Source organism: Columba livia, chromosome 11 (genome assembly GCF_036013475.1).
Source record: "Columba livia isolate bColLiv1 breed racing homer chromosome 11, bColLiv1.pat.W.v2, whole genome shotgun sequence".
NCBI lineage: Eukaryota > Metazoa > Chordata > Aves > Columbiformes > Columbidae > Columba > Columba livia.
In genome coordinates, this window is record NC_088612.1 from 15,980,356 (window position 1) to 15,994,533 (window position 14,178).

General features: G+C 38.8%; 1 protein-coding gene and 1 long non-coding RNA gene across 5 annotated transcripts in view; both read right to left on the bottom strand.

Annotated features, from left to right (window-relative positions):
• Positions 1-2,465, bottom strand: part of TRPM1 (transient receptor potential cation channel subfamily M member 1) — a 78,577-nt gene extending 76,112 nt beyond the window's left edge. For 2 of the 4 annotated variants that reach the window (XM_021299270.2, XM_021299269.2), the window contains exon 1: positions 31-112. In XM_021299270.2, coding sequence (XP_021154945.2) covers positions 31-33 — 3 coding nt within the window. In that variant the 5' untranslated portion in view covers positions 34-112. Of the gene's footprint in view, positions 1-30; positions 139-2,327 lie in introns of those variants that run through there. The other 2 variants (XM_021299274.2, XM_005511121.3) reach the window with 2 other exon arrangements.
• A 32-nt stretch (positions 2,466-2,497) lies between these two features.
• The window catches only part of LOC110365196 (uncharacterized), a 45,600-nt gene continuing 33,919 nt past the window's right edge, over positions 2,498-14,178 (bottom strand). The window contains exon 6 of the long non-coding RNA XR_010475259.1: positions 2,498-10,103. This is a non-coding gene — a long non-coding RNA (uncharacterized LOC110365196). The remainder of the gene's footprint in view (positions 10,104-14,178) is intronic.

Here is a 14,178-nt window from a genome sequence, read left to right on the forward strand (position 1 = left end):
ACAGAATATTGTTCAGTGCTGGTTACCTACCATGAGAATGAGCACACTGGAGGTCACTGGGGACTGCTGTCTGCTGGGCAAAGAAAGTTGACTTCTTTTTCTGTAAACCACATATCCTCAAAGCAATCCTGCAGTAACCTAGGCAAAAGCATATTTGGATTAAAAATGTCACAGTTTACACTACAAAACTCAGACAGCACGTAACTGGCAGGTGACATCTATAGAAAATAAGTTCAATTTAGTCAATTCCACACTTAAAAAACTCAAAGGAAGACTGTAGGCCAATTTATGGTACTTTTACTTCAGCATTGTCTGTTTATCCATTCCAAGAGTTATTTAGTTATTTAGCAACTGCCTGCTCCCTCTCTCCTTCTCTTGCAAGAAGAAAAGCAGGTTTCAAGTGAAATTAGGCAGATCATGAGACGTGGTCAGAAAAGATAAAGAACCTCTGTTTGTGCCACTGGGCCTGTAAATCAGTACCTGTGTTACCATCCTCATATATTAGAAACAGCCTGTACTGATCATATAAACAACAAAATGCACTCCTGTAGTCTTAATTCCATAACCTGAATGGCGAAAACCTTCAAGGATGGTGTTTCCAGTCACTCTGGGCAACCTGCTCCAGTGCTCAATCATCTCCCACTGCAAGGAACTTTTTCTGTATGTCCCTTTGGAATTTCCCTTGCTGCAACTTACAGCCACTTTGTCTTCCTTCTGCATCTCTGAGAAGAATCTGGCTCCATCTCCTATGAAATGCCCCTTTATGTAGTGGAAGACTGCAGCTAAATTCCTCTTCAGCCTTCTCTCCAGGCTGAACAAGTCCAGCTCTTCCAGCCTATCTTTACATCAGGTGCTTCCATACTCTAATCTTCCTGACGGTCCCGCCTGAGACATTTTGCAATCTCTCTCCTGTACTAAGGGCCTCCCAAAATGAAGGCTGTACTCCAGATGCCATCTCAATGAGTGCCAAACAGAGGGAATAAATATATCCCTCTTCCTAACACAGCACAACACACAGCCCCTATTGCTACAAGGGTACACTGATGACTCATCTGCAACTTGCTTTTCACTGGGATTCGAGGTCCAACTAATCCATGGGCTTTGAATTTGCCTCAGTTGAATTTTTTAACTTCGTTTCAGTCGACTCCTCTAGCTTGTTGGAGGAAACTCCCCCCCGCCATCCGCCTTGGTATTGCCATAAATTTCCTATGGGCACACTCTATGTCCTCTTCCAGGACTTTCAAGGTGTTACACTGTATTAGTCCCTTCTGTATCACAATATTATAACTAAAGAGATATATTCAATCTGAAAATTAAAAATTAAAAAACTGTGTTCATCTCAGCAGTTTAGAATTATTGTGCTGAACTGAAGCACAGCAGGATAACTTGGAGGCTGGTGGGGAGGTGTCTTAAATCTTGCTGCCTTAATAGAGCATCCTTAGAGACATCAAAAGAACAGTTTTACAACAGGTAGAAGTCCATTTAACTGCAGGCTGAGCCAGTTGAAGACTTCTGGCACAGACAGGGCTAGTGTTCAGCTGTTTTCCATGTGCCTATAGGATCAGTAGTACAAACAGCAGAGCAGCCTATGGTTGGATGGACTTAACTTGGGGGAGCTTTATGCAAGTATTAGTAGAACTAAACCCAGGCACAGTTAGTTTCTTAGCTTCTCATGAACTTGAGAATGCAGGAGCACTGGTATTACTGTGCAGAAAAAAAAATAACACAAAATTTGAGTTTCCATAAAAGCAACATTTTCAGTAAAACTATTGAGTTTTAGTTCTGTGAGAAAAATGGTTGCAAAAAAAAAGGTTTCAAAAAATATGGAAGCTACTTCTGCGGAGAAAAAAACCTTGTACTTATGAACAATATTTCTTTAGCCAACGACATAACTAGTGGGTTAAAAACTCATCTAGGTGAACAACAACTAGGGCTCTCATTCATTATAAGCAGCAAAGCCATTTGCTATTTATTTGTCTTCAGAGCCCAATTCAACACAATATTAAGTTGTCTGTAACAGATACTGATGGAAACAGGTGAGAAACGTCACCACGTCTTGGACAGCATCCTAATGTGCAAAATCATACAGCATGAATTACAATTGGAAATCACTGAATCACTATAACAGGAGTAAAAACCTCTTCCCTCTCCTATGTGTAGAATTCACCTCTGGAATTGATGAATTTACTACCTGTATCTGCCTGGTTACTTTGAAAGAAGCACAGGTAGCACCTGCCATCCTTGGACCAGGTGAACTTCTAGTCTCATTGCCTTTAGTGGTATGCAAAGAATTAAATAGAAGAAGCTTGTAAGAGAATTAGAAAGACCTGAATTCAGTCCAGCAGTTCAGTGAATACAGGCCATGCAGAGCTGGAGATCCTCAGTAACTGGTATGAACAACAGAAGTATGCCAGCAGCTCAGTCATATTGTCCTGTGTTACTCCAGATACGAAGCTGAGTCTTTAAAAACATTCTAGGATTTCACATCTACTGTAAGGATAATGACAACACATTAATTACTTTTATGTTATTTCAGTCTCAGCATACTCATAAATAACTTTCCTTTTAGATAGACAGAAGAACAGAACTCTTTCCAGGCCTCACAGTCATAGTAATACAATAAATTAGATGACAGAAAGGATTACACTGCACTTTATGTGATTATTTTACAGGCCAACTTTCTCAATTTTCTGTGCATCATATGCCCTCAAGACGACTTCTCACTGGACTCAGATTTGTGTATGTGACAAAGCACTTCTGTGTAGTTAATTAAAATAACTATCAGCCTAGACTGACAAATGATAAACAGTACTAACAAAGTATTTAAACCTGGATGACCATTAGCATCAGTTTGCCTGAATAATCAGGTCAAGATTTTTCTTCATTTTCCCCATATTTTAATTATTTTCCAAGTACTCTATTTATACCCAAACAATTAGATGTAGTAAATAAAATGCCTTTAAATATTTCCTATTAAATACAGTTTGAAATGGTTTTCTCCTATGCCTAAAACATGGATGAAACTGTCTGTACATTAATACAGTTACTTTTGCCCTGTGAAAAAAAACCATAATGCCAGCTCTGTCTGTGCAACAACAAACTTGAGCACCAAGAGTCTGTTGTGCTGGGCAGACTGGAAAAATGCTGGGGCCCTTGTGCATGTCAACAGGGTGCCCCTAGATCCAAAATGCATAAAAACTTATTCCAGAAGCAGAACCTTTGCCACTGGTGGTGGTCATCTACTGAAAATGAGGTTCATGCCAGGTGAATTTAATGTATATTGTGCAAACATAAGGAGCAATCAGCTTCAGTCTCATCATCTTAAAAGCAAAGGGGGTTTTGACATAGATTTCAATGAGGATAGGATCTCACGACAGTAACAAGTTTTCATTTCAGCTGAGCAAAAAATGGTCATTATTTCAGTATTCAGTACACCAGTGTTTTCAATGCAATACTGTGGTCTCAAACAAAGCTAGTTAAATAAATCCAGAACATCTCCTTACCTACTAGCAACTAAAATAAAGGCTGAAAGAAAGAATGTCTATTAGCTAATAACAGAGAACTGGAAAGGGCCGTGAAGAAAAAGAGAGAGCTAATGAATTAAATCATAAGCAAAATGAGTAATTGAAATACAAGTAAGCCTTGAAGCCTTGAGCCTCCACTTCTAGATATTAGCCCACAAAACTCCACTGATCTCAGAATGGAAAGAATGAGCCTGTAACTCTGGAAGGAAGTAGCTTTATTTCTGCTTCCCGCCACAGACATCACCTACAACTGGTGCCAAAAGCCCACGCCCTGCTCGGGCAAACCCGGACCATGTGAGTGGCAGGTGTGCTGGAACTCTGCTCATATTCAACACACTAAATAATGAAGTAAGGCTTCCTACTGCGGTCCATCATTCCCAAGACAGAGAAAGCAACTGCTTCTTGTCGGGAGATAATTGAATTGCTATCAGTTCTATAAAGGAGGAAGGACAGACTCCCATTAGATGCTTTGTTAATGTATCAGTTTGCTTATTCATAGCATTGAGCTACATTGTGAAATTCCAAATACATCATTCCTAGCACAACATTCATTTGGTATCCTGAACGGTAAATACCTCCATGATTTGGCAACTTGATTCTCACTTACAAATAACACTTTTTTTTTCTTTTTTTTAGTATCACCAGCCCCACCTGGTGGATATTCTGCAGAATGTATTTTCTTAAAGGGAACTATATAGGATTTTCCAAGTTTTGTTTATCCTCCCCTTAGAAACATAAGCATTAAAATGTCTAATTTTCTTTTACATTATATTACCATGTGGGAAAGGTCCAATATGCTGAAATGTTAATCTTTATTAGCAATTAATTGTCCAGGAGAGGTATGAAAACCGCTCTGTAAGAAAATTAATTTAATTGGCCAGTGATCTTTCCTAAACCATAACATACTGATATTGTACACAATCAGGTTTGCTCTAATTGGTAATACTGCTTTTCAAATGAGAAAAATAAATAAAATACATAGGTAAATTTGGAACAGTTAGGAATAATGGGAACTATAACCTAGAGAAGACCTGGAAATGTGCATATGCAATACATTTTGATGCCAAGTAGAGCAAGACAATATGAAGTATGAATTAGCTGCAAAATAAAAGTAAACATAAGGTGTAGAATAGGTTTAGAAGTAAAATAAGGAACTCAGATACCTTCCTGGCTCTGGCCCTGATCTTCTAAGGGACCAGGCACATGTTACTCTATATCTTTAATACCTTGGTTTCTCTATCAAAAAAACCCACAAAAACCTAGCAATCATATATAGCTGTGCAAAGACTCTTAATTCCCTGATATCTGTAAAATCCTTGGGTAGATGCAAGTATGATTATTGTTTGCCAAGTGCTTGAGCAAATAATCCCTACATTGTTACAAGAACATTCTCAACTTATTGACAAACTCACAGTTCTTCACACTAGTAAGCCCAAAAATTTTGCAAGATGTTCAAAGTACTTTACCAACATTACTGAAACTTACCAAAAGAGAAAAAAAGGAAAATATCAGCTGAACCTCCGAGGGTATTCATTTAAAAGGGTTAGCTACACAAACTGAACATCTCATTTCAGAGTTCACATATCACCAGAAGTAACAAAACCAAAAGAGAATAAATACAAATATAATAGCATTGATACCCCTTTTCTGCATTTTAACTCTAGCACTTAAAAGTCTCTTTATTTCAGCTACATTTACCTATCATATGCAGTCAGGAAAGACAGCTCTGTAATCTATCACACATCAGCAAGCAATGAATCAGCATCTCCTAGATGGTCTTGTCTGGCAGAGCTTATCACCTCTCAGTGTATTGCTGGTCCTATATATTCTCACTGCTTAACTCACTGAGCCCTGTGACACTCCAGTGAGTTATAACATTGTACTGGATGTCTTCTGATTGCAGTGTTTTACCTTCTGTTGACAGATATTTTTTAAGAAATGTGCATGAAAGTAGTGAAACTTAATTAAATTGAGGGAGATTTTAAGAAGCAAATAAGGAGAAAAGTTCATTGCTCTCATCTCCCTACCAAGCACTAGATAAAAACGCAACTGTGTTTTTTGCTGACAATCTATGTAGAAGAATAGGGCAAAACCCATAAGGTTTTTATTGATGTATTGGGTACTGCCAGCAAGAGTTACTGTAATGCTCATGCTAGAGAAAGCCAGGCTCTTTGTCCACACACGCTCACTCACAGACCGTCAGGAGCACCTCATCCATTTTATCTCTTGATTATGAACTTAGCTCCAGTTCATGCCCAGTGGTGAGACGTGCCAAGTTAATATTTAGAAACAAAAAAGCTTTTGGGCAGCTACAGATCACTACCAGCACCATCTAGACACGGCAGTCACCAGCCTGCCATGCCCTCTTTTGGTGAGAGGCAAACAAAAGCTGGCTGTGTCAGGCCTGTTACCCAGGTCTCTGCCCAGAACCAACTGTACCGAGAATTTCCACCTTTATCAGCTCCTTCAGTTACAGATTCTCTGTTTCTGCTAGAAACATTTACCACAGTAATATACTCCATCTGACTAACTCATGTCACACCAATCTGCAGAGATCTGAGAGAAGATGGCAGATTTTCTTTGCTACTTCCTAAATTACAATGTGACATTGATAAAGGGATATACAATGGGGTGAGGACTTATCTTTTTTCCTCTTTCATAATCTATCTCCTAGCAGTTTTGTTGTTGGCATCATATGACTTAGCCATCTTTATCTCCTGACTATAAAGTCTCAGAGACACCAATAAAGACAAAAACTGGTCCAAAACACACATGCAAGAGTCAAATGAGCAAAGCAAGACAATCAAACCCCACAATCCCACCTGACCTTGCAGTAATAGGATCACATCAAGATTAGTTAGTCTATGTCAGAGATTAAGCCCACTGAAGTAAACTAATCTTTCTGCAGTCAGCTAAGACTATATGTTTACTCTTTAAGCTGGGAAAACTTTGGAGTATAAAATGCATATCTGCTGGAACAGACCATATAGACTGAAGCTAAGTGAATGTTTAGTGTACTTATTGCTGCCCCACTGTCCTTAAGGTGACTTCAGAAAGGAAAAGTTCTTTAAAAGAACTTTGTTGTTTAAACTATACAGTGTGATTGATGGAAAAAAAAATATATATTCAAGTCAGTAGAGCTCTTAGAGGCTGTACTAATTCACATTTTGGCAGCCAACTTTTTGCCTGAGCAAAGCACCACAGACAGCTTCCAGAAGAGCGAAATTCTGCACGTCAGCACCAAGATGCCTTGCAAGCAGTGGGACTGCCTTCCCTCGGCTGGCAGAGCAGCCTGCAGGGGGCTCTGAGCTGTGGCATCTATGAGAAGGAGCAGCACAACCACTGTGCTCCTCTGCCCATGAACACAGCAGCTGGTGACTCTGCTTAACTGCAAACCCACTCCTGTCCTGCCATCAGTCCCTTTGCACAGTGACCACCACAGCACCACACTACAACAAGCGTGTTCCCTGCTGAGTACCATCAAACTACTACTTGCCCCATCAGTAGTGGCATTTGTCCATCTGCATCTGGGCAATAAGGTACATCTGGGGGCATTTTCTTCCTCATAGAAAGTTCCTTTCTAGTGCATACATCAAATTTTTCTCTAGGAAATGTATTTACCAGTCTGCAGACCTTTAGAAGCTGTGCATCCTGCCATCTCAGTCCAGGCTGCTCATAATCCTTTTGTACACTTCCTTCTCATCTTCACCTCTATTAATTAAAATGTATTCCAGGATCTCTGTTTTGAATTTTCATCAAAATATCAACATCTGACTGAAAGGGGGAAGTTGGGGGAATTAACACAGAAATAAAACTTGTTTTGGTAGTATTTCCTCACAGGCCTTTGGTTTTCTACTCATGGCAACAATCACAGACCAACAACTCCAGATGACAGGGAACCAAAATCAGGCTGTGAAAAACTCTGGATAATTACCACTGCAGAAGCACCAGAATAGTGAGGTCCTCGCATGGGAGAGTAATGGCCTCGGTGTCACCATCATTTTACTGCTGCTTGTTTAACTTACCAAGCCAATCTACTTTGATACTCATTTTTTAAATTGCTCCTGGCTCAACAGAGACGGAAGTGCAAAAGTTTAACAGAAGATGAAAACAACTTCTTGACTAGCACAAGAAATTTTAATTCAGCAAGAAGTACTACTGTGTTTCATGCTGTACAATAGAACATGTTGCTTTTTAAATTTTTTTCCTTATCAATTACTATAGCTTTCTGGGCCCAGTCCTACATATCTTACGCGTGTTTAATTCCCCCCATAAAATGTACCAAACTTCAGAAACAAAAGCAGTGCATATTTGAAGACTTAGGAGAGATTTAAGCATAGACTGGCTTAATGCCGGCCCTCAGCAGTAGGCTGAATTCCACCTTTAATGAAGTCAGTACAAACTAGCATTTTCCAGGATCTGCAGGACTGGGCCTACTGTTAAAGGAGAAAACTTGTTACATTGTTTCACTGCAGCCAAGTCGTTCTCAGCATATACACATTTTAATCAGAATTTTGATATATGCTTTAGTAGGGAATAGCTCAGTGGGGTCCATGCCTTAGCTTTCTGGGATCGTACCAAAAATAATTAAATCAGTACCACCACGTGCTTAAGGTTTTTGTTGTTAATCAAATCCATTAGAAAAGTAAGCGTACATTACCTTCTCACTCTCCATTACTCCTATGAGATTCTGCTAAAAATACTAGTATTACAAGGAGAAAGCACACTCAAGGCAGTAATATTTTTGCATCCATTAACAGGATTATTATTCCCTAATAAAATTCAGGAAACTGAACACCAAAGACCTGTTTTGTCAGGGGACATCTAGTTGTAACTGTGAATGAAAAAAAAATCCCAAACTGAACAAGGAAACACATAGTGATACGGCAACTTGAACCATTAGTATTTTTAAGATGAAAGCCCGGCCTCGACTTGATGCAAAAGGTTTTAAATTAGTTGTGATGGAAGTCTCACAACAGGCTTGAAATGGGAACAAGACTTAAAGCAACCATTTGTAGTTTTGAACACATCCATAAGCAACTACACCTGATGACTAAAGTCCTGACTGACTTCATTTTCACACACTTATCCTGACGATGCATGACTCTTGTTTCCTTAGCTTAACCCACATTTTATCTGAGATGTCGCTGCAAGATGGATTATTGAAAGAATCACGTTCACTCACAACTTACTTTTGAGCTTTTCATTTCCAAACTTGTGTGGTCTGAGGAAAGGGTGAAGGCACATGTCAATATCATTCAAATGGGAATTAGTAGCAGAAAACGCTATATCAAGCAAGATTCCTGCAGCAAAATTAAGAGGAAGTTTCAAGTACAAAAGCACTTTAAGAATTTCCCATTGACACCTCTGGAACTGGTAGGTAGGGCTGCAAAGAAAATGCCTGAGCTGTGTGTTTAGACTTACGACATACATGGTTGCATAAATACCTAGAAAAAAGAGTGAGTCCTCACAAACTAAAACAGATATAAGCATGACAGACTGAGGTTTTATTGCTGCCATCGAGATCTCTTTGGTTTGGCTGACAAATAGGGAGCTGCTCCATCCACATTCACTAGTGCTTCCTGGCTGCTGGGCACTGATTCAGCTCTGCCAAACTCTCAAGCTCTCATCTCAGGAACAACGCGGTGCAGTTTCTCATTCAAGCCACTCAAGGCCCAGCTGGTGACTACACCCACTGCCAAGACATTTTTGCAGCCACACAAGCAACACAGACACAAGAAAAGCTACTGTATCAATCTAATTTGATTTTCTGTTATGTGTTCATCTCAAAAGAAGTGTGACCCTATTAGACTCCAGTGTGGCTGGTAAAATTAGATGAACTGCAAATGTTCAGAAATCTATTCCTTTGCTTCAGGTCAAGCAGGACTGAAAAGATAATCACGACAGTGCAACAAAAATAACACCAATTACATAAAATTAGTTAATGTAAAACCTTTGCCTTGCATCTTTCTTACAGCATCAGCCACTTTTCACTCATCATCTATTTCTTTCACTGTTCTGTGTATCAGCAATGTTTTCTTCTATGAGTATTAAAGAAATCTGAACTTTGATAAAGCATTTAATAAGTACATATCAAAAGATATTTATGTAACTCTATACTTTTTCCTCAAGCATGTTTCATTATTAATTTTGAAGATACAAAAAAGAATCCCTGTCTTCTTTTAAATACAAGAAAACTAATGTCTTTAATTAGATAACATATCCCAGGCATATAAAAATGTTATTGTATTAAAAGAACAGCTCAGATTTAAACTACTTAAAATGAATTCAAGTTCAAATGTCAGAAGGCACACCAGAAGAGATAACTACCACTTGGGAGAGAAACTCAGGCAGCTCTCATCTCACTAAAGGTAGAATGAGCCTTTTTAGCATCCTGCTTTGCAAAAGACCTTTGACCCAAGTAAATGGCCACTCAAACAATGGTAGAAAAGAAGACCACATTTCTCAGTTGCACCCAATCTGTTAATTTACCCTACTGTTTTCCTTAAAATAGAAAAATGAGAATCACATACCTTGTCAGACTTGAAGAAAGCATCATATCCTTGGGATGTATATTAGCTAGACATAGTAAGACAATGTTTAGTTTAAAATCAAAGTATTCCACATAGCCTTTAGCATGCAGAGGTTCTTTTAGCTGTGCTAAAAGATGTGCAAATGTCTACTCAGAGTATTAGAAAAGGCTAATTCCTAATTCCCTCGACTAAGCCTGCCTGCTGCTATGGACTACTACAGGCTTTATTCCTATTAGAGACTTATTGGTTGTCCAAGGTGACAGTGCTGTGTCACAGGTAATCGTGAAAGTGATATGGTAAAGGGTTTCTAAAAATTTAGCTGTGAGTAAAAAGATCAAAGTACTAAGTCTGTAGCCTTTTAAGCCTAAAAAACAAGCAGGTAGTTACGTTTTACTTTTCTAATATTAGCTGATATGCAATACAGTCACATACCCTTTCCATTCACAAGCCAAACTGTCACTCGAAGAATCAATGACAGCAGCTTGGGGGAGGCTGATACTACTCAGATGACAGCAATTACAAAACAGGGGAAGGTCAAGCCATGTCAGAACAAGGAACGTTTGTGTTCATTTTTCAATTTTGGGTGTAGGCCCATTTATCTTTTCTAATTGTGTAACTTAGAACCAGGCTGATTACCAAATAATAGAACAAATCCTAGGAGGGTTTAACACCCCTAAGTGCCACCTACAGCAGGAACAAGGATAATGGTATTGATTGGAGACATGTTGTTCAATGTTCCTTGCTACTTTGAAAAGAAACAAATACATAGCAACCCAGCTGCAATCAAAATGAAACTCTCATGAAACAGCTGAAATTGTCATTATTCAGTATGGCATTCTCCAAGGCATACATGAGTACAGACATGGAATTTAACAAGAATTGTGTGTCACAACTTGTTTGTATTTCTATAAGGAAAACACTGTATTTTATGTAAATTTTGTCAAAAATCAATATGATATGATATGATATGATATGATATGATATGATATGATATGATATGATATGATATGATATGATATGATATGATATCTCATTTGGCTGAATTGATAGGATACCTTCTGGAAGCCACAAGAACACAAAGTGACAGGAGTTAGCCATGATACTAGACCTGCCTGATGCTTTTGGCTAATACCTCATTACAAATGAGAAGTAATAATTAAAATACTGCAACTGGACATAATCACATCACAGACTGCAGACAAATAATTCTATTTTAGAAAACATACATTAACTAGTAATGCCATTTTGATCCACCTTAAATTTCTCCTTAACTTCAGTAAGTTCAGTGTATCAACACATTGCAGAAAATTAAAAGATCATGAAACCCCATACAGTAAAACCTGTAACTTGCAATTAACCATCCTCAGTCAGTCTTTAGCATTCAACTTTACAAAGTTAAACCTATTACATTGTGCAGCAATTATATGTACTGATGTTAATCTTTAGACACTCCCCTGATGTCCTAATTCCTTATGCTTCCATTAGAGCATACAAAGTGCACCATGGAGAAACTTGGAATCATGAATAAATCATTCAGAAGTATTCCTGCAGCTACTCCAAGCAGGAATCTGTGCAACCATAACAAGAGAGAGAGAAAGGAAAGAAAATCCGTTCTCAGCCACTCTTTCCACGGCTTCTCACTTCCTCCTTTCTGGTTTCAGAACACCAACGAGCTCTCAGATATAGAGACATCTGTGTTATAACAGCAGCCAAGGCTCTTTTTTGGTGGGAAGTGCCACCATGCCCATGAGCCACATTCCCCTTTTTTTGCTTGTTTTCCCCCAAAGGATGTCTCAGGAGAGTTTAGTAAAAAACAGGAACTTCCTTAAACATATTGAGCACCTGTACCAGTAAAATCACATTCTTAGCTGCAGGTATGTGGCTTAAACAAAGCAATCTTTGCAGGACAGACGTGCCAGATAAGAAGCTTCCTTGTGAATAAACCTTTCGTTTTGCTTTTTTTGTGAGGGGTAAAAAAAAAGAGAGAGGAATTTAATGGGCAAATGAGTTTCCACAGAGATGTCAATACAGTTGTTGGAAAAGTTCTCAAAGTCTACCAGCTGTTACTCTGTCAGTTGCCATTGAGTTCTTGTCTGAAATGCACAGAATAGCACACTTCCTATAACTGAAATTACTCTGTGGTCTGCTACTTTTGAAACAATGCTTTAGTTTCCGTAACTGGGAAGCCATTTAAATTAATCTACTTTGTAATTATCAGCCTCGCATAACCAATCTTCAGAGTCCCATTTTCTGCACAGCAGCACACGCAAAGTAAAAGACAGTGTTACACTGTTCTAAACATAATTGGTTTCAGTTGTTTTGTGTGTCCTAAAGCAACGACAGAAGTCATAACTGATGCAGCCAAACCTTTAATTATCCTTTACATTTTACGTTTTCTGGAGACGGCTGTTCCCCATCCAGTTTCTCACAGTCTCAATGACACACACTGAGTCCTGGTTTAAGTGCATTTCTTTTTTTGAACAGCTTTCCCGTGTCCCTACATCATTCACACCACCAGGCTCCAGCAGATGGAGCTAGCCAGCCATTTGTTTGGCTTAGATATTAATACAAGGGAAAAATAAGCATCTAGTCATTAGACTATACCGCTATTGACAGCACTAGCTCATAAGAACTTCTCTTGTGCAAATCAAATATTCCTCTGTGATTTGTTCCTCCTGCAGCAAAATGATGGGCAGCTTCTTCTCTACTCTCCTACTTCAAACAACTGATCTCATATCAGCATTTTGCTTATCCCTTCTCACAGAAGCATGAAAGATAAAGGCAGACATGGAGAAGGCAAGGTGGCTCTGCACTTTTCTTTTCATGGTCAAAGTCACAGTTTACCAGGGATATGAATTCCCTACTCAAGCAATTACCAGTCCCAGATGTTACTAAGCTGCAAAAACATGGATCTATCTTCACCTAAAAGGAAGGTGAAGCGACATGGTTCATTTAGATGACTCTGGCAGCAGCTCAAGCAAAAGAAATAGGTCAGAACACATAGGTGTCTTGCTGGCACCCCAGAACAAGACTTATGAAGGAGAGGAAGATGATGGGAGAGAGAATATTAATAAACTAAATTTGCAGGGTGATCCTGACCTTTCTATTCCAGAATGAGACAAAGTTTCCAGTACTGAAGAGGAAGTAATACGTTCTCTGACAGCTCTTATTCCTTAGGTGCATCCTCAGCCACAGTAACTATTTCCTTAGGATGCTGGCTAACAGTGCCATAAGTCACAAAGAAACAGTAATAGCAAAATCTAGACAATAATAAATTAAGAAAGCAGATAAATATTAATAAGAACAAGCTACTGTTACAACAAGACTACATTTTACAGGACCAAAACAAGAATTCTGGCTAAGAAACCATTGTCCCTCTAAGTGACTCTGAGACAAAGAAAACTACTGAAACCAGAATAATACCACTAGCAGTATCTTGTTAGAAAATTAGACTTACAGCTCGTAATAAAGACTCTTAAAACTATTATTACATTAACTTCTGGAAAACATATAAGGAGATTTATAGCTAAAATAAAAGATGTAAGCAGTATGAAACCTGGGCATTAAAGAATGTTGAACTAGAACTAACCTAAGAAATTCAAGATTTTGACTGAGGTTCTGCTTTTAACTGCTCAATTGAAAAAAAAAAAAAAAAAAAAAAGTAAGAGAAAGATATGAATGTTCATTTTTGGTTTTGCTTAGTGTTCAAAGATTCTCAGGTTCAGAGAATGCCCAGCCACTGTCAGCATGCTGGACAGAAAGGTAATTAAGTAGGTTAAGATGCCCAAACCCTCAGACTTCTCCCAGAGCATTTGCCATTTCCCAGTAAAGCAATTCAGAACGTTCTAGTTCCCACCCTGGCCCATTAATCTATGTTAGGAACTAAAGTTATGAGGAAAGATTCTCACCCATACTTTAGCACATTTACCCAAGGTAAAGGGGCCTGAGAAGCCTGAAGTCAGGTACAGGCAGCTTCTGAAGACCCCAGTGGCAGTTCAGGTATAAGAGGTCTGCCAGGGACAGGACCACAAGGCACAATGTTGCTGACCTATATCAGATGTGAGATACTGTCTACATACTGTAAATCTTCCCAGCTGCTGAAGCTGTCTAGAATCATAAAA